The 23,392-nt window shown below is 43.9% G+C and overlaps 2 protein-coding genes across 3 annotated transcripts in view; one reads left to right on the top strand and one right to left on the bottom strand.

The window, feature by feature from the left end:
• Nucleotides 1-23,392, top strand: part of LOC142986315 (frequenin-2) — a 222,229-nt gene that overhangs the window by 114,498 nt on the left and 84,339 nt on the right. The window lies entirely within an intron of this gene.
• On the bottom strand, nt 7,887-10,902 carry LOC142986395 (uncharacterized). The gene is made up of 2 exons (XM_076134879.1): nt 10,746-10,902; nt 7,887-9,220 (listed from the first exon to the last, which is right to left on the bottom strand). Exons 1-2 carry the CDS (start codon nt 10,758-10,760, stop codon nt 8,264-8,266), a joined length of 972 nt encoding a protein of 323 aa, XP_075990994.1. The 5' UTR covers nt 10,761-10,902; the 3' UTR covers nt 7,887-8,263.

Below are 23,392 nucleotides of genomic sequence, written 5' to 3'. Positions count from 1 at the left end.
ATGCGTAAGCTAACTTTATACCCACACATATTACAAAGGATAAGCGTACTGCAGACGATTTGCGTTTAGACTTAAAGCTAGTAGCTAAATTGCAGTTCCGATACTATTTTGATGAAGGTGACTCAAGTGGTTTGAAACTTCGACGCAATCTGGTCGCAGTTTCAATCTATGTTTCTATACTAATATTATAAATGCAACAGTTTGAAGGTTTAGATAGATGTTTGTAACTCAGGCACACTGAAATACTGATAGGATTTTGATACGTGGCAGTGTTGTATGTATTACAATAATTCAGGTATAGAAATATACTTAACAGCAGGAGTCGCGGGTTAAGAGCTAGTGTAATAATAAACTAATCTTAGTATTTCCTACATTCTTGATCTTGAATTATGTCGATTATAGATTTTTTATTTAGTACTAAATCACTATTACAGACATAGTCAGCAACAAGTTTAATATCTAATAGCAGATCCTCACTAATAGCTTCAGGGGAACTAAGCCAAAAATATTTATAGCAAAACTTAGTCTCTTTTATTACTTGTTTTGTAAAAGTTTAACTTTCGTAATAACTGTCTGATGACGCAATTAGTAGTCATTATATTTTCTACATAACTATTATGAATTTTATAGTCTCCTACAATTCCCAGCTCCAACTTTATCTGTTTCGTAATTATTTAAATAATACGCACTTTACAATCAAAATATTTGATTCCTACCGTTACTTTAATAGGGCAACGCATTCTGGTAATAGCCACCTTAATCTTAAGCCCGAAGTATCTCCAGGTCGTAAAGGTAACGGCTGCAGATAAATTTAAACTCTAAGCGTAGGAGCTACGTTTTATATTAGCTTGTGCATTCACGGATCGATTGTTCGTCCTCTCGGTTATGGGGTCTCAACGAACGGTGCTCCCAAAATCCAGGGTAGAGACCATCAAATAATATGGCGCGGCTACAATTTGCATCGGATATCACTTTCCTACTAATATTATGATTTTATTCACCATGTTTACTGCCGATCTCGACGTCGACAATAAAATAGCAATAAAATAAAATTAAGTCGCTAGACTGTAACTTTGAAATTGTTAAACAAGTATGCTCTAACTGCTATAAAGATTTAACAAGTTAAAATTAGTTTGTAGCCCTTAAAAATGTAATAAAATACTTTGAAACTACGTACCTATTGTTATAATGTGACTTGAGCCAAGTGCGGCTAAAACTATAAATTGAAAAAGCGGTGCTATTAGCCGTGTATAGCGATTTATTTTAGCAACATTTGTTTATCAAAATTCACAGGTGGCTCATGAAACATTTAAATCAAGGAAACGCTGTAGCCCAACTAACTAATAACTTAAACATATCACCGCGGCCATATTAACACGCTGCCTAAACTTCGCTAATTGTGTTAGTTTGCATTTACTGTGTGAGCATTCATCAAACACACCTTACCACAGACCTATAGCTCAGTAGCGCGATTCTCTACTGTCGGTATTATCGAAAGATTGACATTTCAAATCACAATTGTCGCTAGAGCGGCTCATCTGTTTTTATAAAAATATGAAGCAGTTGACTGGGTTAAATAAAATTATCGAACTTGTACTCGTAAAAATGAAGCCAAAACGCTCGAGGTATTTAAACTTATTCGTTAATAATGTTGAAATTAAAATAAATGCCCTAATCTCGATATGGCACTCATATTACGCCAACTAAAATACAAGATTGTGACGTCACTATGTCGTAGTTCTAGAAAAAGTGTTTTTGACCCTTCATAAAGTGTAGTGGATTTGACTGGTAGTCACTAATCTATTGTCGATAGCTAATCGTTTATCAAAACGGCAGAAAATCGCGCGACTAGTTTGGCATTTTAAAATAAATTCATAAAACCGTAGTGCCAAGTTGATACCAGTCTATTAATGTAGGCTTAAACACTTGAGTGAACCGAGAAAAATTAAATAAAAAGTTCATTTCCTATTTTCACCATAGTCCAGGCGGCAGGTAGTTAAAGCCGAGTTGTGTTTAATAAGCGAACAATAAGGATTAGCCAAGCGAAGCGTTGTAATTACCGGCTTAATATTTTAATGCTGCTTTGTTTTTAAGTTTGAAGCAACAAAACTTAACTTTCATAATTTCTGTCGATCGTATTTCGACGATAGTTTTGTGTTTTAACTTATACCAAAATTGTGGAATTTAGACGGAATCGTATCGAATTTTTGACATGTCAATGACACTTGATTCCATTTTGTCGCATTTCAGAGTTCTGCCAACAAAAGTCGTCGATAGCTACTCAATTAAGGACTCGTGAGTCGCGAGGTGATCGTAACGACTGACTGCCTTTTTAGGATACCGGATGCATGTCAATTACGTAACAAAGCTGAAACATTTTAAAGTCGGCTTTTTATTATCCATTTTGGTTATAACCTTGTTAACAGTTTTGCATACTTGATTGTTATGTATTAATAATTGCTTTATATAAATAAATATATATTAACGCGGTTGTATCAGCAAATAAATTGATTATATCTGATTAATAAATTAAGAATAAAGTAGGTCACTTGATTTAAAATAATTGTGCATAATTAATCGCCACGCAGTGCACATGTGATCGAGGCGAAGTCGGCACTTTCGATTTCGAGCCGCAATTCGCGTCCGTGTCACCGTTATCATCGATATTATTGTCACGTGGCGTTGCACCACTTACCATGTAAATAATGTTCCACGCAAATGTTTTCGTTGAATTAGGAGAAAACAAATTTACCAACACACACCTCCACGTCGCGGCGCCGCCGGTGTTTCCGCACTTTTGGCGTTGCGTGACAAAAATAACCCGTGTCTATTTATTTACCTCGCGCTCCTGCCTCCACGAGCCTGAGACTGGATTAAAGCTCGCCGCTCTTGTAATCCCAGTTAACATTGTTTAAACCAGTATTTGAATAATTCCACTATACGTGAAACGAGACAAAACGAGCCATTACATAAAACAAGTTCTAGAATGCCTAAGACGGTGAGCGAATTAGTGCGATTTCGAAAACCTAATTACGTAAAGTGACTCACTGCGCGTCCGTAATGTTAAAGAGCTTTTTATACCAACTAAATTAATTGGCATTGAGATTTACGAAACTGGACAGTGATTCGCTATTACCGTGTCAAACCGCAAACACATCAACGAAAACAAAGTTTCATCTGATTACCAGATTATTCGTCTATTCTAAGGTTGGTCTAAAGTTGGCATGGAGTTACGAGTTCTATTCCCAAGTCGGGCACAGTGTTATTAAGTTAGCTGTGAGCGAATTCTCAGTAGGAGCTTGGATATTAGAGACTGCTGTCGGCAGTTATCAATGGAACCTGAAATATCTAGGCGGGAGAAGTGATTTTAAAGCGGGAGTAAAGAAATAAAAGCATAAGATGTATAGTGAATGTGAATGCTCGTATTGTATAGGTGGTACTCATAGTCTGCCGGAACTGGACCAACAATGGTTCGACAGGTGAAGTAGCTTTTAGAATAAAACCTCTTTAACACAGTCTCTCGGCGGCCGCGGAGAGCGCGTCGCGCTTTTGCAAAGCACAGAAAAGGGTTAAGGCCTTTTGTCAACAGTAGCTGTTTATTCATAACTCATAAGATATCCGCTATTTGTGTTTATTCTCATTTAGAGTTTTATTCATTATTACGAGGCCATCTTGCCGTGTTTTAGCTTTGTTATTTAAAAGAGAAAAGGTTAATTGAGCTCCGTAATTGGAAATAAATTCCAGGTATATAGATTTTCTAATTACTCCGAAGTTTTTTAATTTAAGGTAGAGCTGTTTCACAAAAAAATAATCCTAATAAGTTTTAAACTATATTACAATTTTAATAAAAAATAATCAATCGTTAGAGTAACATTGGTTATTTAAATATTTTAACAGAAACATGTTTTGAACTTGGTTTTTGATCACCCTACTAATATTATAAATGCGAGTGTTTGTGAGAATGTATGTATGGATGTTTACTCTTTCACGAAAAACCTACTGTACGGATTTAAATATAACTTCGTACACAGATTTAATAACCTAGACTACTTTTTACCCCTGGAAATCATTCCACGCAGATAAAGTCGCGGGCCGAAGATAGTGTCTTATAATTGTTACTATTTAAGATAAAATTATATCATATTCCCTACAAAATTATCTCGTCAGGGGTTAAATTTCACACAAGAGAATGCGGTCTTGGTTAGTGTTATCGTTTAATTTCAATACACGGAGGCTGTCGTCAGGTGAACCGTAGATAATAACGTGTTTACGTCAAAATTTACCACTAAATATTTGTCAGTGGTTTCTACTGAATTTAGCACAGTTATATTAAGGAATAAATTGTAATTTATGCTATTATATTATGAACTTGAGACGGTCTTGGGATATTATAATATATACTGTAGTATAGTAAAATAGATCTTTCTTTTGATTGATGTTAGTCAGACCATATTATTTTAATACTTGTATCAATTTACATTGACATTAACCTCACTTTGTGGTTTTTTGTTTCATTTAGACAGCAATTTTATTACATTGTCATCACCGAACAGAATCCAAATCCATTTTTTTATTTTTAGGGCAAAATCTTGATTGTCTAAAAACTTGTATATTACTTTTGTTATAACGAAACTGAGCTTAAAACTATAATCCCGTCTCCAACGTTATTTTACACATTTTTAACAATAAACGCAGTTTAAAGTACATTATATTGTACATTATATATGCAATTTTCTAAACAAAAAACATTTTATTTTCTTCTTAAACCCCTATTATAATTTATAATAACTTTGGTTTTATACAAACTTCAACTGGTTTGGGAAGATACAGGGCTCAGAGTTTATTATTTAAGTTGTATAATTAGAGAAGGGTAGCTCATTGTTACTTTAGCGCCAAGTAGGTGTAGTTTGTTTACTTGCTACAAAACTTGAGTTTGCTACACTATATACAAATTGTGCGACAACTTATAATCACTGTCACTGTTATAGAGTATTATAATAGAAGATTAGGCTATGTTTAAATTCTTTACATTTCAAACTTGTTTTTAAGAACAAACTAAGAGGAGATATTATTAAGAGTATTTTTACTGAATTCAAAAAATATATGGAAAATATATGACCTTAGTTCTCCCGTTTTCTCCCTTTGGAGGGAATTTCCAAAAGTCCTTTCTTAATGCTTCCTCTTCGCTTCCTGGGAATTCTTCATACCAAATTTCTACGCTCAGTGGTTATGGCTGTGCGTTGTCCATCAGTAAGTCAGTCACTCTAATTAGTATTATAAAGCAAAAATTAGCAAATCTGAAATATTTTTTCGAGTAGATGGTTTATCAAGCAGAAATTTGTGAATCATTAGCAAAATATTAATAACCTAGTTATTCATAATCTTCACAAAATTATAAGTATATTTCGTTGGTAAAATTACTGACCAAATAACGACGTTGAGACGTTTCGCTAATAAACTTAACGTTTTGTAATATTTGGTAACTGAAATCATTAGAAGTAATACGTACCTCATTAGTAGAAAAAACAAAGAAATATCATTACTTTACTTACCTAACTTCATAGCCGTAACTTTGAAGAGTCTGTATAAAGACTTTCCATTTTAAATAACATTTATTTCATAGTTATGAGTCGTGTACAAGCATTTAATATCAAATATAAAATGCAAATCTATTTTTTCATACATTTATTCTATCAATCCTGCACACAAATGAGGTTTTTGAATACTTTTTTAATCAAAACAAACTCACGCAACATCGTTTAACTAACTTCTGCTATCGTTAACTACTGCCAGCGCCATCTATTATCACAATGGAGAACTATACATCACGATAATAATGTTCTATTTGAAATGCTTTCTTAGGGGAACGCAAAACTTACCTAAAAAATCTATGTCTCTTTTAAACCCTTGAACAGTAATTAAATAAATTGTTGATCTAGTTTGACTTAAAAGGACAAACAAAAACACATTTACGTTGATAAATCCTTAAAGCATATTAACTGTATATGTAGGTCCTTAGCAAAAGCGTAGAAACGTCTGAAATACCGCAAACCCCTATCCATATATGGACTATAACAGTAAGTACAGCTATAAATACTCATAAGAATAACTTTTATGGAAGATGTTCTCTTATTTGGGAATAAAATGAGGCTGCCATAGATGGCAAAATTAATTGAAGAGGCTCTTACACGGAAATGGGTATATGAAACTATGTGTCAAGTTGACAATATAATAATTATGAAGATTGACTATTGAACCTAAATAAGTTTAGGGCCACATCCAGCGATCATACACTCAAAAATACAAAGTGACTTACCCCCTGGTTTCTGAGTACATTTTGCGGTAGTTTACCTATTCAATTGCGTTTTTTTAAATGAGTTTGAACGCTATTGAATAGATAAACTACCGCTAAATGTACTCAGAAACCAGGGGTTAATCGTACATTTTATGTTTCACATTTTCTAGGTTAGGTAAGGTAAGTCTACTATCTTATTGAATTCTTTGTTATTTTTCTTAAGAGCACTTTAGTAGAAGTCAAATACGCTCGAGCGTGTTTGCTCTCCAGTATCTTCATACGTAAATATCGAGCGAGTTAGGAACCACAACCAATGATATGCCAGCCGTAACTTTTTCGGCACAGTGCCAATACAAAATGTCATTTCTTGTCGGCCAGGGGAAAGGTAGCCAGAAGTTTATTGCGCTCCCCGCGTATATATCGACTATTGTTTAGAGCACACTTCTTTCCTCTGCCGGCAATACTATCTGCCTAAGGGAAATAAAATATACGTACGATATAAGCATTGTATGTTATATGCGTAGGCTGTATTCTTTTACCCTATTTATTTGTTTTCCCCGTTAGTTTGCTCCAACTTTGTTCGTGTGGGTCCTGTTTCTAATTCGCAGCTTCTGACGCCAAAATAATAAAGACAAACGATCTCTTCAGTTAATCTCTCAAAGGCCCTTTGAAGTTTTGGTTACCTCTCGTACGCTAAATCCAGTGTTAGAATAAAAATCTTATAGTCATTCTCACATATTCAAGTCTAAGGTCAACTCGAAAATACCACTTCTACGTATAATATTATCTACGTGCCGATTTCAAAAGGTTTTCATCCAATAACAACTCAAGCGAAAGCAAGCAATTTTTTCTTCCATTATGTCTGAAGTTCGGCTGAAATCAAATCCTGATTGCACTAGTACTCATCATACTACCTGTTGCCATACTGTGTGAGTGATTGATGGAACTAAATGTCTTCAGAATCAACTCATCGCCGCGCATAACTTAGATCGAATATCAGCGCTCGATCGTCTCTAGAGATCTCTCGTAAATACTAGAATAAAAGCTTTTAAAACATAAAATCCTCAGCACACTTTATGGATAGTGAAATCATGAGAGTTGAAATACCCTAATCCATAAAAATATAAATGATCGTACGGTGCGAAGAAACTGATAGTTTTATGTAACCGCTCCGACATCCACTAAATTATATGAAAGTGTAATTACACGTATGATCCATTAAGGCAGCCATTAATGAGAGCGCAGCGGGTCCGAGTGGTGGCGGCGCGTGGCGGGTGCGGTGCGGGCACGGAGCGGGCACGGTGCGGGCGAGCGCGCCAAGCGTTCACGTGAGTGTGGCACCGGCCGCACTCGCCGCTCCTTACACTCGGTTGCGTAACGCCGCCGCTACTTGTGATTGTTCAAATTTCGATTTTATGTTGAAACTAATCGGATCGAGTCCGAGAAAGGAGCTGTTCGGGTTCGACATACGACGCACCGCCCTCACTCACGACGGGGCAACCTTTCACGACTACTTTCGGATGTGACGTAATTGTCCAATACGAGTGACTCGCTCCCGATTAGGTACCACTGGTAATCACTAATAAACAGATTAAGCATCACATTTGGTTTTATTATAAAAAGTAAAAAAAAGCTATTTTATAATACATAACATAACAGTCGCAGTAAAATGCCTCTTTTCGAACAACATTAACACTGTGCACTAATAACAAGTATAAATGAGTGGCGATGATGAGCTAAAACGATGATTCGTGTTATGTCGTGGAGAGCTCGCGGGCGAACGCTGTGCAGGTGACTATATACAGGGCGTTCGGCCGCGGGCTGCGAACTGACGGTGGCAGGATCCCATGAGCTGTTCAACATTCCACGTCTCGGGTTAGACCGCGACTCTTCACTGTAGACTGGCGTAGCTCTCGCTTAGCAATAAATAACTCGACTTATTATCCTACCACCTATTTTAACGTTCGTTTAGTGGAGAGGTCCCGCAACGTGTCCGGGGGGTCCGTACTGGGTGCTGGTGGCACCACCGTGAGCGCCAGAAGCGCTACCTTCATCACCACCGCTGGTACCGAAGTCGGCGCTGATTTCAGCTCCACCGTGACCGCCAGCGCTGATGCCAGCGTCGCCTTCAATGCCGGATCCACCGCCGATAGCCAGAGCGCCGAGGTCACCGCCGCCGATACCAGCACCACCACCGATGGCACCACCACCGATAGCACCACCGCCGATAGCACCACCTCCGATAGCTCCACCACCGATGCCGCTCTCCTTCTGGGTCTGGTACTTGATGAAGTAAACTTCGGGTTTGGAGGGCTGGGTGGGGGCGGCAGTGGGGATGACAATGTCGGGCTGTTCCTCGGGCTTCTTGACCAAGACGTAGACGAGGGTCTTCTCTTCGTTCTGGGGCTGGACGGGGATGATGGGGGCGACGGGGGTGGGGGGAGTCGGGGCCTTGATGAAGATGATCTTGTAGTGCTTCTGGGGAGGAGCGACTTCAGGGATGCGGGGCAGTCTCTGTTCCTGGGGTTCTGGGGGAGGAACGTGGACGTAGATGTGCTTCTGGACGAGAGGGGCACCAGAGTAACCGCCGGCGTAGCCACCGTCGTCACCACCGAATCCACCACCGATGCCAGAGCCTCCGAAGGAGATTCCACCGGAGTGACCACCGCCCAAAGAAAGTCCGCCAGAAGAGTGACCACCGCCCAGAGAGATGCCACCAGAGTGTCCACCGAGGGAGATTCCTCCAGAGGAGTGACCACCGAAGGAGTGACCTCCTCCCAAAGAGTGACCACCGCCGATGGAGTGTCCACCGCCGATGGAGTGTCCACCGTGTCCACCGTGACCGCCGTGTCCACCGGGAGCCGAGTAGGTGTAGCCTACTGGAGGCTCAGGGCGGCCATAGGCCAACGCCACACAGGCGAGTACCTGTAACAAGCAAAAGAACCAATATAACACTCGATATTACTAGAGAACTTGTGTGATAGGGTACCTAATTTATGGAAGCAGCATGTACCCACGAACGGGACCGATAGAGACGACCGGGGTAGGTGCACGTATTGAGCGGGAGTGGGCGGCCGACCGGCGACCGTCCGATACATGTCACGATAGCGCACACCGCACCCGCACTAACTTTTCTCAAATAGGTAGTGTTCCATTTTCAGTGAGTGCGACCATCGACGGAAATGTAAACTTATACCGCTTAACCCTCTCACCGTTTCTATATTTATTATGGGTTTATGTAATACGTGAAAGAGCAATAACATAACCAATAAAAGAAGACTAAGATGCTTACGTTGGTTAATAACACTACATTAACTAACCGCATCACATTAAACGAGACGAGTGAAAGACTCACAGAAGTAGGTAACGTTCATACGTCCATGCTACCGGCGGTGAGCGCCGCCACTACAGCCGCCACAGACACCCGCGCGGTATGTAACGCGTAGCATTATCAATTCGCCAAGCATAATTATCCCATGTATTTAATTATCCACGTAAGTTTTGTAATAAATATAACAAATACGAAAGTGACTCGTTTGAAATAAGAAACTGTGTAAAATCGGATGTGACGTAACGGTTCGGCTCGTATGCGGTAGTCGTAAGCGAGTTGAAATAATCCGTATTATGCAATAGGAACGAACATACAGAATTTCGGTAGTGGATTTGTACTGTACTCTAAGTTCGCGGAATACTGATGGACGGGTTACTTTTATCGCACTCACGTAAAGGTTCGCGCCGAGTAGGAATGGACTCGGTGAAATGGAGATCGCACCCGAAGTGAATAATGATCGAGTGCTCATTTCGTGAGTTTGAGTAACAAATGCGATCCACTTCACCGGCACTTACGATGCCCGCCATCGACTCTTATTCGCGCTCACGTTCACGGACCATGCTGCCCCGAATCTACACCATGTTACATAACCACTTCATATACGCACTCAAATACTTAATTGTGAGTATAACATATTTGTTATTTTTAAAATCAGCGAAAGCTACAATTATTTTTTTAAATTCATGTAGCTTTTCGTAAAGGTCCTAAATATTTATATTTTAATTAGGTATACGATTTAATAATGTGTAATAGCAGTAATTATTATTATCGAAATCCTTAAACTTGTAAAATTGTAAAACTTGTAAACTGGCTGATCTGAAATCCGAATCCTGAATATGTTTTAATTCCACAAACACTGGATAGTTTTTAATTCACCACTTGAAGTCACTTTATTTCATCCACTATTTGGCACTGCGAGAGTCCGTACACTGAACACTTCACTTCAGTCCCAAAGTTGGCTGAAACGCTGTTTACACTGTGCGTAAAATGTCACATTAGGAACACTGAATTTTAATAAGAAAATTAAATATAAAATAAATTCATCAATCGCATGTGCCAAATAGTAAATTAAAATAATATAATTAAATTAATTATTATAATATCCCGCAAGCTGCTTACCATAAAAGCGCGCATATTGTGCTTGGGTGAGACGGCTCCGGTTGTCAAAGACTCTTTACTACGAAGACGTGCGGTGCGGCCGATTAGAACAAATCCACTTTTTGGAGATGTTCCTGTGGCTGTGAGCTGGTGTTAACTGATGACATTCACCATGCCGACCCGCTCTTAAATAGCAAGGTGCTCATCTCGTCAGAACACTCCATCCCTACGAGCATTTCACTCAGTAACATGCAACTATCGTCATTATTTAACAACTATACGGTCCTTTCTTTTCGACGAGGCCTGCGGGCGGCGCGGGCGCATTCGATACGCTGCCTTAGCGACCACCACTCGCCTCCACGCACCGACTTGCTCGACATCTACATCCATTACAGGCTAGTTTGCCATGCTCCTGCTAGCACGTATCACATCTGTATCGATTTTTTGTTACCAATATCTATGTTACGCTCCGGATAATGCATCCGCGCATTAGACGTCTGAAATTTCATCTCTGTCAGTTGTATAACAGTACGGATATACGGCAATACAATAATTCAGTGTAAAATAAATATGTTTACGAGTCAGATCCTGGATAAAACGCCAATAGTCGATGGCTTATTTCAGGTTGCGTATAAGATATTGCGTGTGCGAGTAACGAAATTGAATCATAAAACTTGTTTGTTATTAGTTCCCGAGATAACATATTCCTTCATGAGGAACTTGAGGAATAACTCACGGACGTTCAAATACATTGTTGTGTCATATATTCTGCAATATTGTAACATTTAGTTCACTTGGATAGTATGTCGTGTTACTGCAAAAGTTCAAATTACGAGAAACAAATTGCAACCATGATGTACCTCGTACTAGTAATAACTTTTTTAACCTGTCCCGTTGTTGGGCAGAGGTTTTCCCTAAACTTAATAAATGAAATTAAACTTCACTATTTTATTAATAACTAGAAAGTTCTCTATAAACATATTTGTCGAGGAATAATTTAATGTGAACACATTATATTATAAACACAGTCGTAAATCATTTTACATCTGACTGCAGTCGTTAACGTCGATTACTAAATCGATTGATGAGTACGATGTGTGACAGTTAATTGAGAAATACAATTTGTAAGTATTCGTTTAATATTCATAAACTTTTGAATGAATTCTTTGGTTTATGTAATTTGAAAATAAATATTAGGCTGGAAATTAAGGTTAATTTGTACGTAACATACGTTGCTTATTGCATACTACTGCTTTATTACCTTAAACTTGTGTAGAACGAGGTCTTTACAAAAAACATTTATTTTCATACAGCCATAACAGTAATGTTTTTGTTTACAAAAAAGAAAACCACTTTAATAGGCCGCAATTATTTTTCATTGTCTGTTGAATTGTACACCTCCTATATTACTCATTGTATTGACATACTTTTAAGTCAGTCTGTGAGCGATTTTACTAGATATCGGACATGTAGCTTAGCCACTCAGAGTTAGCTATAAGGCACCATAAAGTAATAAGCCAGATATAATAATTATAAACTAGCCTATGTCTTCCTGATATTAAAACCAATGTGCGTACTTCCTAAGTGCTACTATCGGTTTGCAAATTCATAAAACGGCTATAAACTAAGCCGAAAAAGAACAAAATTAAACCATTTCGGTACAAACTACTGGACAGTTTTTTCCCATTCTCCTGCCACTTCGTGTTTTTGCTTTTATTCCCTCTAAATTTGTTGCATACAAAGATAACCCATTTATTTTCCGGATTTTCAGTTTAATTTTAATTACACGAGTGCTGTAAAAACGTACCGAGCGTCGGGTTCCGAAGCGCCGCCCTCGAAGACCCGACCCGCCCGTTGCGTGTTCCAAAATAATTATTGCCCCGCACAAAGTAACCACTAAGTAGTTGAAAAGCTTTTTACTGTTCAGTTAAAATGTCCTAAATTATATTAGTGAGATGTTTGTTATGACATTGTCACGTCTCGACGAACTGCTATCGTATAAATAAATGATAAATCTGACTTACACAGACAATCTTATTCTAGCCAAAGAAAATATAATAATGTAAGCTTTAATACTGTTACAATATTAATGTGTCTACTGTAGACTGAAATATATCTATTCTCGGCCTCATAACATAATATTCCATTTCTATTTTAACAAAATATTCTTTAAGATGTTGATCTTTGTGAATTACAGTTCCATTCAAGTTATTGGTCATTCATCTGAGCAGAATAATTTAATTGGATTTGTCTGTACCGGTGATACAGGCGAGGAAATGGACCAATCTTAAATAGAATCCTGAAACGTGGTGGATATAAATAGCGTTATAGCAGCAACCACTAACTCACTCGGGGCTTAGAGATTGCAGCTAAAACGAGAAATGTAACGAAAACCCACTCGTTTTGATCGTTCAGTAATATTTTCAAACGTTAAATTCTTGAAGGTGTGGGTGTTTTCTGGGAGCAGTGTCCCTACTTCTAGTCACAGGTGGCTTGTGAACCAATTAAGGGACAATGAGGGATTATGTCGGGATAATGAGCACACCTGCGTCTTACATCACACTATAATAATCAATATTCTTACCTTGGAAACCTTCAAAGGTTTTACAAGTAATCATTAACTAGTGAGGTGATGGTTGAATTTTAACCGCATTTTACATATTACTAAAGTATATAATTATAGTGCGTTTATAAATCTCTAATACTATCGATATGTTCCTGAAAATTCTCTTACAAGGATACCGGGAAGGTACATTATCCGATTAAGTTAAGCTACTTTTATCGTGAGAAATAATCGGAAAATGTTCCGAATCCGGAACATCACTGGAAGGTACTAAATCTCTATCACACTTATCAGAACTGACTATTATTTCCTACAAAGGAAACATGGAATCATACTTTTATTACTAAAGTATTATATCTTATTGACTGCATACCATGCTCGTACACTAGAAATGTTTCCAATTACTCAGCACCGACTTCATTTTGTTAGAGCTTATTGTGTCAGACAGCAATCCGACTTACAGAAATAAAAGTCGGTCCTTGTAAAACCACCGCAACAAAACCTATAGGAAATGGGAAAACGATATTGCCATAACACTGTAACATGTTATTTAGCTTAGCAACTTTGAAAGCAAAGAAAAATGAGGCACGGTTTAGAATTTAAACTGTAGTGGTTTTTCTTACATTGGCTTCTATGTTTTTAGAATAGAGACATAAGAATATATCAATGTATGTTTCTAGTATTGGGGTCACTGGTGATCGAGCATGATTTTTTATATCCCCGCCTAGTTAGAATACATGCTGATGTAAACATGGATAGGCATAAAGTTAGGGGTAGAAATAAAACAAGATACAAAAAATATATATTCAGAAGATTAAGATAGAAGGAAGAATTCCTTCTTTAGTGTAATTAAAGATATAGTCATCGGAGTTATTCCAGATTTATTTCTCCAACACAATATTATAATACAAGATACTCCAAATGCTACTTTCGAACTAAACGTGTCTTGAAATACGCTCGAAGGCGCTAGGGTGTAGAACAATACAAGTGTCCAAATAATCTTTCGCAAACGCGTTAAAGCAAACAAAATCTTTATAAATATGTATGAGCCTGTCCGCTATGAAGGTATTCATATTTAAACACATCGTGCACGTTATAAGTTTATAACATTTGACTCTCTGCCTACATAATTATGCATATTACTGTTGCGATTCAGAAATGAAGCGAAATTTACATTTTAACACAAATACTAGGCAATTAAATGAATGTCGTTACATATTATAAATAAATTAAGTGTTATTACATAAACAACGGACTTTTAAAACAAATAATGAAACTGCTACCTCGCTTTTACTGTTATTTATAAATTTGAAGGCTTTTTTCTGCATTCATTTAATTTTTTGCTACACGGATTAATTAAATGTCGCGCAGATTTTGAAAACATACTCCTTACTTCATAGTCATATCCAAAGCCAAACCCCTAACCTTCTATTATCATAAAAATGTTAGTTATTCAAAAACCAAACTTCCAACTAACATAGTAGAACTAACACTTCTTTAGCAATTGCACCGCAATTATTTTGTTATTTACAAATTAATATTTAATTATATAATTTATTATGTAGTCCGTCCATCAATTACTGGTTACATTAAAAAATATTTTTTAATATTTGAGCTACAACTAATTATATAAAGATTTACTACTCTCGACGTCAGAAATATCTATAAATAGAGTATAATCTATTTACCCTTTTAAATAACCCTTCATTATTCATACACTATTTTGATACATATTAATCCTTTAAAACGTCAAAGCGAGGGAAAGATGTAACCGCGAAACGGAAAAGCTGATTTATTATAGACTCACAAAATAAAATGACTACATAATCTACACATGTTTCTCTTAGTTACTATTTAAATAATAACAATAAGTTTTGCCGTATAATAACTGTATTTATGCAAAAATCTACTTCACATCGCGTCTTACAAACAGGCTAATTGGAGAATTAAAATTCATACATATGCATATTTGAAAGAAATATTTCGTTTTTATTCATGCTATAAACGTATTGCAAAACGTTGGTATACCATTCTTAACATAATTGCATCTCAAATAAAACTATGATGAAAATAAAAACCAGCTTCATTTGATCAGCAATGGAGTTGTAGCGGTAGCCAAAAATGCTTTAAATAAGCACAATTTGACCGAAAAAGCTAAAAGAACGTTTGGACTATTGGAAACAAAGTTATTGAACATTGACATTTCTTAATAAAAAAAATGTACAATACTCTTATTCCTATTTTTAGCATTTCTTACTTAAAGGATAATCCAGTAAGTAGTATTTTGGTCCACCTAATGAACGATAATCATGAGATACTTACGAGTATAATTTGTATTAATATGAATTTAAAACCATTGATAATATTGGGAGCGTCTATTTGTGGGTTACTAAAATAAACGAAAACAACAATTTACGGATTACCTAAATATAAAACGGGAATCGTAGCTCGTACTCAGACTTCTGTAGTAGAACCTCAACCACAACAGTCTTATTAAATTTTAATAACAATAACTTTTGAGAAGCCTTGTACAATACAACGAGAGGCTCCCTGGAGGTTGTGAAGGTAACATAATTCTCCATGAGAACAGCCGGTACATTACCACCCGGGGGATGTAATCATTGCACCTCGTATACCCTCTCAAGCGCCCGGCCACCGTGTCACGGTTAAATGTTCTACCCCCGTCAAGCGCCCCGCCACCGTGGTACGGCAAAACGATCTTACATTTAAAAAACGTAAAAACGAAATGCTAAAACTATGTTTATCCCTTTCAAACATATTTGACATTGAAGCTGATGAAACGAGACGACGATCTAATGCACACACTTGAATAAGTGGTTGATATAGGCCAGAGAGCACCTTAAACAACATCTGACCCAACGACATGTTCCTTTATGACCAATATTGTAAATCCTTTTTTTAACTAATTTTAAAGATTTGAGTATATTTTACAGTTGGATTTTAATGTCATTATTCATTAACTACACAATAAGACCTTTCGTCATATTATTTTTTTTGCCTAAAAATATTTTTTTGACTTTCTTCAAACACATGCCTAAAGCACACAATATTCAGATTAAACCGACTATTGTACTACCACTATCAAATATTATTTGTGGTTTATTGTTTTAATCTATAGCAAATTTTATGTAGATTTCAAATATATAAGGTATGACTAGGGTGTTGGTATTAAAATATGACGGAATCGGCGCTTAAACGCCAACCGCCAATTCAATTTCGCGCGCCATTTTAGGCCTGGACGCTTAACGGTATATTTGAATTTTGACGTTGGGGCGCTCGAGAGGATACTAACGCAAACTAGCTAAAGCTTTAGTCGGATATAAAACATTACATTTTTACTCGCAAGGGAACTTGTATGACGAAGTTTATGAATGTGGGTGGAGATAAATTAAATAATAGTAAGTTACATACTATAGTAATTTTAAAACCATTTGGCGATTTAAAAAGGGAGCCAGCAGTGTCTTGCTAGCTCTTTTCATTTACTCTACCATCCGAACTGGTAGTAAATTCACTCTGTGCATCATTGACTATCATAAACGCAGCGTGTAACCAACATTAGTAAATAATTTGATTTGTCCCAATTAGCTATTCCTTAAGTTAGGCGTGATACCTAATAAGTAATAATAATAATAATAAGCCCGCAGGGCACCTTGAGGCCCCCTCGGGGAGTTTCCACCTTGTCGTGGTGAGGGGGCTCAGTAGCCGTGGCAATCCAGCCACGGTGAAGCTAGGAGGGACTCAACCCGTAAGGCTTGACGTAAGTCGGGTTCGGGGGCTGCCGTCTCTTTTGAGATGGTGGTCGCGAGGAAGAAAACCTCTATAAAAAATTACCCTTTGGCGGCTCCGTTCCTCATCCCACAAACCTTCGGGTCGGTGGTATGGCGAGCGGTTCTGGCTGGTGTGGCGGGAAGCAACGGCAGGTAATCTCCTCACGGGGATTGCTGGCCGGGGCTTCCAGGCCAGTGGGGGGGAGGACGGGCTCACCCGGATTCGGTATCGTTTCCGGGTGGGCAGACTTCAGTCACCGTCCTCAAACTCGTTATCCCGGCGGAGGCGTCGTGGTCACGTCTCGCGGCCACTGCTGGGACCGAGGGCCTTGCCTTAATTGGCTGGGTCAAGAGGAGAAAACCTCAATAAAAAACTTTAGGTTAGAATGCCCGTGAAACCTGCCCGACCTCACGGTGTAGATAGGGTTACCCAGGTACAGGGGGCTCTGCCTGGGTGGACGGTATATTTCCCCCATACTCGTGGGATCAGTATGAATATTGACAATTTAAATAAAAAAGTTTGTGGAGAAGTTGGGGACGTAGTCCTTGTTGTGGACGAGGGAATATTCAGGCGTCCTAAGACGCCTGAAAATACCCAGAGGGTGGAAGGAGGTGGAGGGGGTTCCAGGCCCCAGACGCTTAGCGAAAGGGGTTCTAGGTCCCGGACGCTTAGTGGAAGACGTTCCAGGTCCCGGACGCCTGTGGTGTTGGGGGCCTCTAGTTCGGGGCAGACGGACCAGCTCGCTGAGCTATCCGAGGCTGAGGAGCCTACGTTCTTCAGGCGTCCCTCGTTTAGTGACAGCGAGTCGGAAAGGGACGAGGCTGCCTATTCGGGCGGAGCCCCAATATTCAGGAAGGGGCGCCAGGTAGCCAGTGAATCAGGCAAAGGCCGAAAGCGGCCAGTATCAGCCATGCGCCAAGAGGCCGTGCCTCTGGCCAAAGTGAGCCCACGCAAGGGTGGGAAAAAGAAGAGAGGGAAAGCGCGATCGTCTCCCGCTAGCGAAGAGAGTGGCCTCAGCTGTGTCGTAACCGGGTCGATGACCGACCTGGACATAGCCCTGAGTGCCGATGAGGGAAATCGCCTCCAATTGGAGCCAGGGCCGTCTGACCGGGAGCTAGAAAAGCTGACCGCGACAGACATCGCCCAACTAATGTTGCGGCACATGGATGCCGTCCGCCATGTTGCGGACCGCTCCAACCTTAAGGGCTCATTTGCTAAGTCCATTAAGGAGGCGGAGAAGGAAGTCCGGCGGGCGGCATCCGAGTTGAGTCGGCGTACCGCCTCGGTCGAGAATGTCGCTTTAAAAGCAGAGAACCATCGCCTTACTCTCAGGGTCGACCTTCTCACCAAGGAGGTGGCGGCCCTGAAGGAAGTGGTGGAGTCCTTGTCGGCTAGTTCTAGGCCGACTGAGGTGACGTCGGAGGGCGATTTTGATCGGAGGTTTGCCGATTTTCGGCTATTCTTAGACGCCCGCTTCGGGGCAATAGAGGCCCGGCTTCCGCCGGAGCCTCGCCTCCGCCCGCCTCTAGCAGCGGACAAAGGGGTGGCGCAACCAAAGCCCGCCACGCAGACTAATGTCGCGTCGGCAATTGTCTCTCCGGCCCCGGCTCCTTCTTCGGCCCCCTCATCTACCACTGAGAGAGATGGCAAGGCCTCCAAGGGCAAGGGCAAAGGCAAGAGGAAGGGGAAGAAGTCAGAGGGGGGAGTTGTACCGACTCCTGCCCCTGCTCCCGGCCCAAGCCAACCTTCTTCGGGCCTTCCGGCGGGCCCACCGCTTCCGCCACCCCTTTCAGAGGGATGGAACGTTGTGGTGCGTAAGCGCTCAAAGAAAGGGGCAAAAGCTGCTGCACCGGCGCAGACGCCTATAGCCGCAGTAACCAAGAGTCCTGCAAAGAAACAGGAGAAAGCGGCGGTCGCACTGCGTCCCCCGTCGGCGGCAGCAATAATTTTGACGGTGTCGCAGGATGCCGTCGCGAGAGGCATCACCTACGCTGAAGTGATCGCCAGGGCGAAACAGAACATCGTCCTGGCGGATCACGGCATCAGCGGGATCGCCAAGATCTGCGTCGCCGCGACTGGCGCGCGGAAAATGGAGATCCCCGGGCCAGATGCGGAAAGAAAGGCGGACTCCCTCGCGGGGAAATTGAAAGAGGTCCTGGGGAGTGACGCGATAGTGTCCAGACCCTGTAAGTGTGTGGATATACGAATTCGCGGTCTGGACGACTCTGTAACTCCAGAGGAAGTGGCTCAGGCGGTCTCGCGAACCGGAGGCTGCCCAGTGGAAGCAGTGAAGGTTGGCGCGGTCCGCAGCGGACCACGCGGAGAGGGTACGGCCTGGGCAAAATGTCCAATTGTGGCTGCAAAAAAGGTTGCAGATGCCGGAAGGCTACTGGTGGGGTGGGTCTCGGCCCGTATTAGTGTCGCTGAACCCCGCCAAATGCGCTGCTTCCGGTGCCTGGCCGCCGGTCACGCCCGGGCCGTTTGTGATTCTGAGTGTGACCGCAGCGACATCTGCTACCGCTGCGGTCAGGCCGGGCATAAGGCGGGGCAGTGCTCCGCCGCACCGCGCTGCATACTGTGCGTGCAGGCGAAGTTGCCGGCGGAGCACCGTCTTGGGGGTCCCTCCTGTAGGGCCCCCAAGCCCAAGAGTAAGGCAGGAAAGGCCTCTCAAAAGACGGGGGGTAAGGCTCCCCAGAACAATATGAATGGCCAGCCGTCACAGGCCGGGGAGGCAATGGAACTTGGCAATTAAATAATGGCCGAGATCCGTCTCCTCCAGGCGAACCTTAACCACTGCGCTGCAGCTCAGGACTTACTTCTCCAGAGTATGGCGCAGTGGTTGATACACGTGGCAGTGGTCTCCGAGCCCTACATGGTTCCCGCCCGTGATAATTGGGTCGGGGACCTAACGGGCACGGCGGCCCTGGTAAGGTTGGCGTCGCACGGCTCGCCACCCTTCGAAAAAGTAGCGAGGGGTCGCGGATGCGTGGCGGCGTCAATGGGATCCGTGACGGTGGTCGCGTGCTACTGCTCTCCGAACTGTGTCCCGTCTGACTTTGAGCGATTCCTTCAAGAGGTGTCGAGGCTCGTCAGATGGGCACACCCCTCCCCCGTTCTCGTGGCTGGGGATTTCAACGCCAAGTCTGTGGCGTGGGGATCTCCGGCAACTAATGCCAGGGGTCAGGCGTTGGAAGAATGGGCTGTATCGCTTGGGTTGGTTCTGACCAACCGGGGCTCGGTAAACACGTGCGTGCGTCAACAGGGCAGCTCGATAGTGGACCTCACGTTCACTAGCGCCGCCCTGGCACGCCGTGTCCAGGACTGGAGCGTGCTAGAGGAGGTTGAGACGGCATCCGACCACCGGTATATCCGGTATCGGATTCAGCCTTCTCCGGCCGCTCCGAACAGTCCGGGTCGGGCCCCGGGTGGGGCCGGCCCGCGGTGGGTGCTGGGACGTCTCGACCGAGAGCTGCTGGTCGAGGCGGCCTTGGTGCAGTCCTGGAGTCCAGCGCCTGAGGGTCCGGTGGACGTGGAGGTAGAGGCTGAGTGGCTCGTGGACGCGATGTCACGCGTATGCGACGCGTCCATGCCGCGGGTCCGCCCCTGCCTCCCTAGACGTCAGGTGTATTGGTGGTCACCGGAGATCGCGCAGATTCGACAGAACTGCGTGATCGCCAGACGTCGATACGCTCGAAGCCGGCGTCGTCGCCGCAACGAAGCCCGCGAGGCCGAGTTATATGCCGCCTATAGGTACTGTCGTAGAGCCCTGTCGGCGGCTATTGTGGAGGCCAAACACAAGGCCTGGGAGGAGTTCCTGGACACGTTAGACCGGGACCCCTGGGGGCGGCCCTACAGGATGGTGCGTGCCAAACTGCGCCCCTGGGAGCCCCCAGTGACGGAGAGTCTCCAACCCGAGTTTCTGGAACAGGTAGTAGCAGGCCTGTTTCCGGACCGGGGGGAACATCCTCCCCCGTTTGCGGTTGCGGCGGCGGTGGATTCGGGGAGCAGTAGCAGCAGTGAGGAGTTTGAGGAAGCAGTCGTGCCCGAAGTCACCTTGGACGAGTTGCACCGGGCGGTGGACAGGCTGAAGGGCCGTAACACCGCTCCGGGGCCCGACGGAATTCCCGGACGGGCATGGGCATTGGCTCTGCCCAACGCGCTCGAATCCAGGGTGACATGGCTGTTCTCCTCGTGCCTGGCACAGGGTCATTTTCCCCGTAGGTGGAAGACGGGAAAATTGACCCTGATCAAGAAGGAGGGACGCCCGCCAGATTCTGCGTCGGCATTTCGTCCCATCGTCTTGCTCGATGAGGCGGGCAAGCTCTTTGAGCGCCTTTTGGCAGCTCGTCTCACCGAGCACTTAATGGGACCGGGACCGGACCTCTGTGACTCGCAGTTCGGGTTTCGCCGGGGCCGGTCCACCATTGACGCGATCTCGCGGGTGAGATCCCTGATTGGGGACGCAGTGAAAGGGCGAGGGGTGGTCGTGGCGGTGTCTCTTGACATCGCCAACGCCTTTAACTCGCTTCCCTGGAGCTGCATCCTCGCTGCGCTCGGCCACCACCGCGTGCCGGAGTACCTGCGGAGAGTGTTAACATCTTATCTCTCCGACAGGTCCGTAGCGTATCCCACGCGGGACGGGTGGTGCCAGAGGATCGTCAAGTGCGGTGTTCCACAGGGGTCGGTACTTGGTCCGACGCTGTGGAACATCGGCTACGATTGGGTGCTGCGGGAACCACTCGTGGCGGGGGTCGACGTGACTTGTTACGCCGACGATACCCTCGTCACGGCCCGCGGCGATACATACCCAGAGGCGGCTCTCTTGGCCACGACCGGCGTCGCCGAAGTCGTCAGCCGTATTCGGCGCCTGGGACTCGTGGTTGCCCTAGACAAATCCGAGGCCATTTGTTTTCATGGGCCTCGGCAGGCGCCGCCGGTCGGAGCGCAGCTAGTGGTGGGCGGAGTTTCCATCAGCGTTGGTAGGTCGATGCGGTACCTAGGCATCGTCCTCGACAGCAGGTGGAACTTTCGGGAGCACTTCCTTCGCCTTGCACCCAAACTTGTTGGAGCTGCTGGGGCACTGGGAAGATTGCTTCCGAACCTGAGGGGGCCCTCGGGTGCATGCCGCCGGCTTTACACCGGCGTTGTGCGCTCGATGGCTCTTTACGGGGCGCCCATCTGGGTGGATGCCCTGAATCGCCGGAACACTGCGGTCCTTCAGAGACCGCAACGAGTGATGGCGAACAGGGCCATACGGGGATACGTGACCGTCAGCTTTGGAGCGGCATGTGTCCTCGCCGGGACTCCCCCATGGGACCTTGAGGCTCGTGCCTTGGCGGAACGTTACCGTCAGGCGAGAGCAGAGAGGAACACGGGGACCGGATTACTGCCAACGGGGGCACTCGCACGGCGTGAGTGCCGCGACGAGATCGTCCGGCAGTGGTCCGAGCGGTTGGTAGAGCCAAGCGCCGGTGTTTTGACCATCGGCGCTATCCGACCGGTCCTGGATCGATGGGTCAACAGGCGACACGGGTCGATGACCTTCCGGCTGACGCAGGTCCTCTCCGGGCACGGTTGCTTCGGGAGATACCTGTGCCGGATCGGCAGGGAGTCGACGATGGCTTGCCATCACTGCGGCTGTGCCGAGGACACGGCGGAACACACACTCGCCGTGTGCTCGGCGTGGTCGGAGCCGCGCGCGACGCTTGTTGACGCCATCGGAGCCGATTTGTCACTCTCGACCGTGTGCCAGGCCATGGTCGACAGTGGCGAGGCATGGAGCGCCATGGTCACCTTCTGTGAGGAGGTGATCAAGCGCAAGGAGGAAGCGGAGCGGGTCAGGGAGCTCGATCCCCTCGCTGACCCAAACCGCCGACGCCGCGTCGGGCGCAGGCGGGTGGCGCATCTGCGCCGCCTTCCTCCTTAAGTGGAACCTCCGGGTGACGGAATTGGGACTTCCGTCGCCCACAGGAGAGGTGAGGTTCCCAAGATAGGTGATGGGCGGGTGGTGTCACGTCCATCGTCTATGGTGTTTGATGCCGTCACTATCCACCCAGGCGGCATCACCCAGGGTAGGGCCCCCCAACAGGGGGCGAGCCGCGCATGGCGTGCGTCTTGCGGTACTAGCTTATTGCGGTTATCCCGGCGCACGTCTTTGCGGAAGCGGTTGGACACTTGTCAGGTTTTTAGTGGGCTCTACGGCGGACCACATACCCCGTTTGCGCAGTCCCAGTGCGGCGGGGACCTAGCCGGTGGGTCGACTTTTTACAGCGACCCCGATTGGTTTCCCTGACGAAAAAAAAAAAAAAAAAAAAAA

This window comes from Anticarsia gemmatalis, chromosome Z (genome assembly GCF_050436995.1).
Source record: "Anticarsia gemmatalis isolate Benzon Research Colony breed Stoneville strain chromosome Z, ilAntGemm2 primary, whole genome shotgun sequence".
In the NCBI taxonomy this organism is placed as follows: Eukaryota; Metazoa; Arthropoda; class Insecta; order Lepidoptera; family Erebidae; genus Anticarsia; species Anticarsia gemmatalis.
Note: the sequence above shows the minus strand (reverse complement) of the source record. Positions and strands in the feature narration are given on the sequence as shown.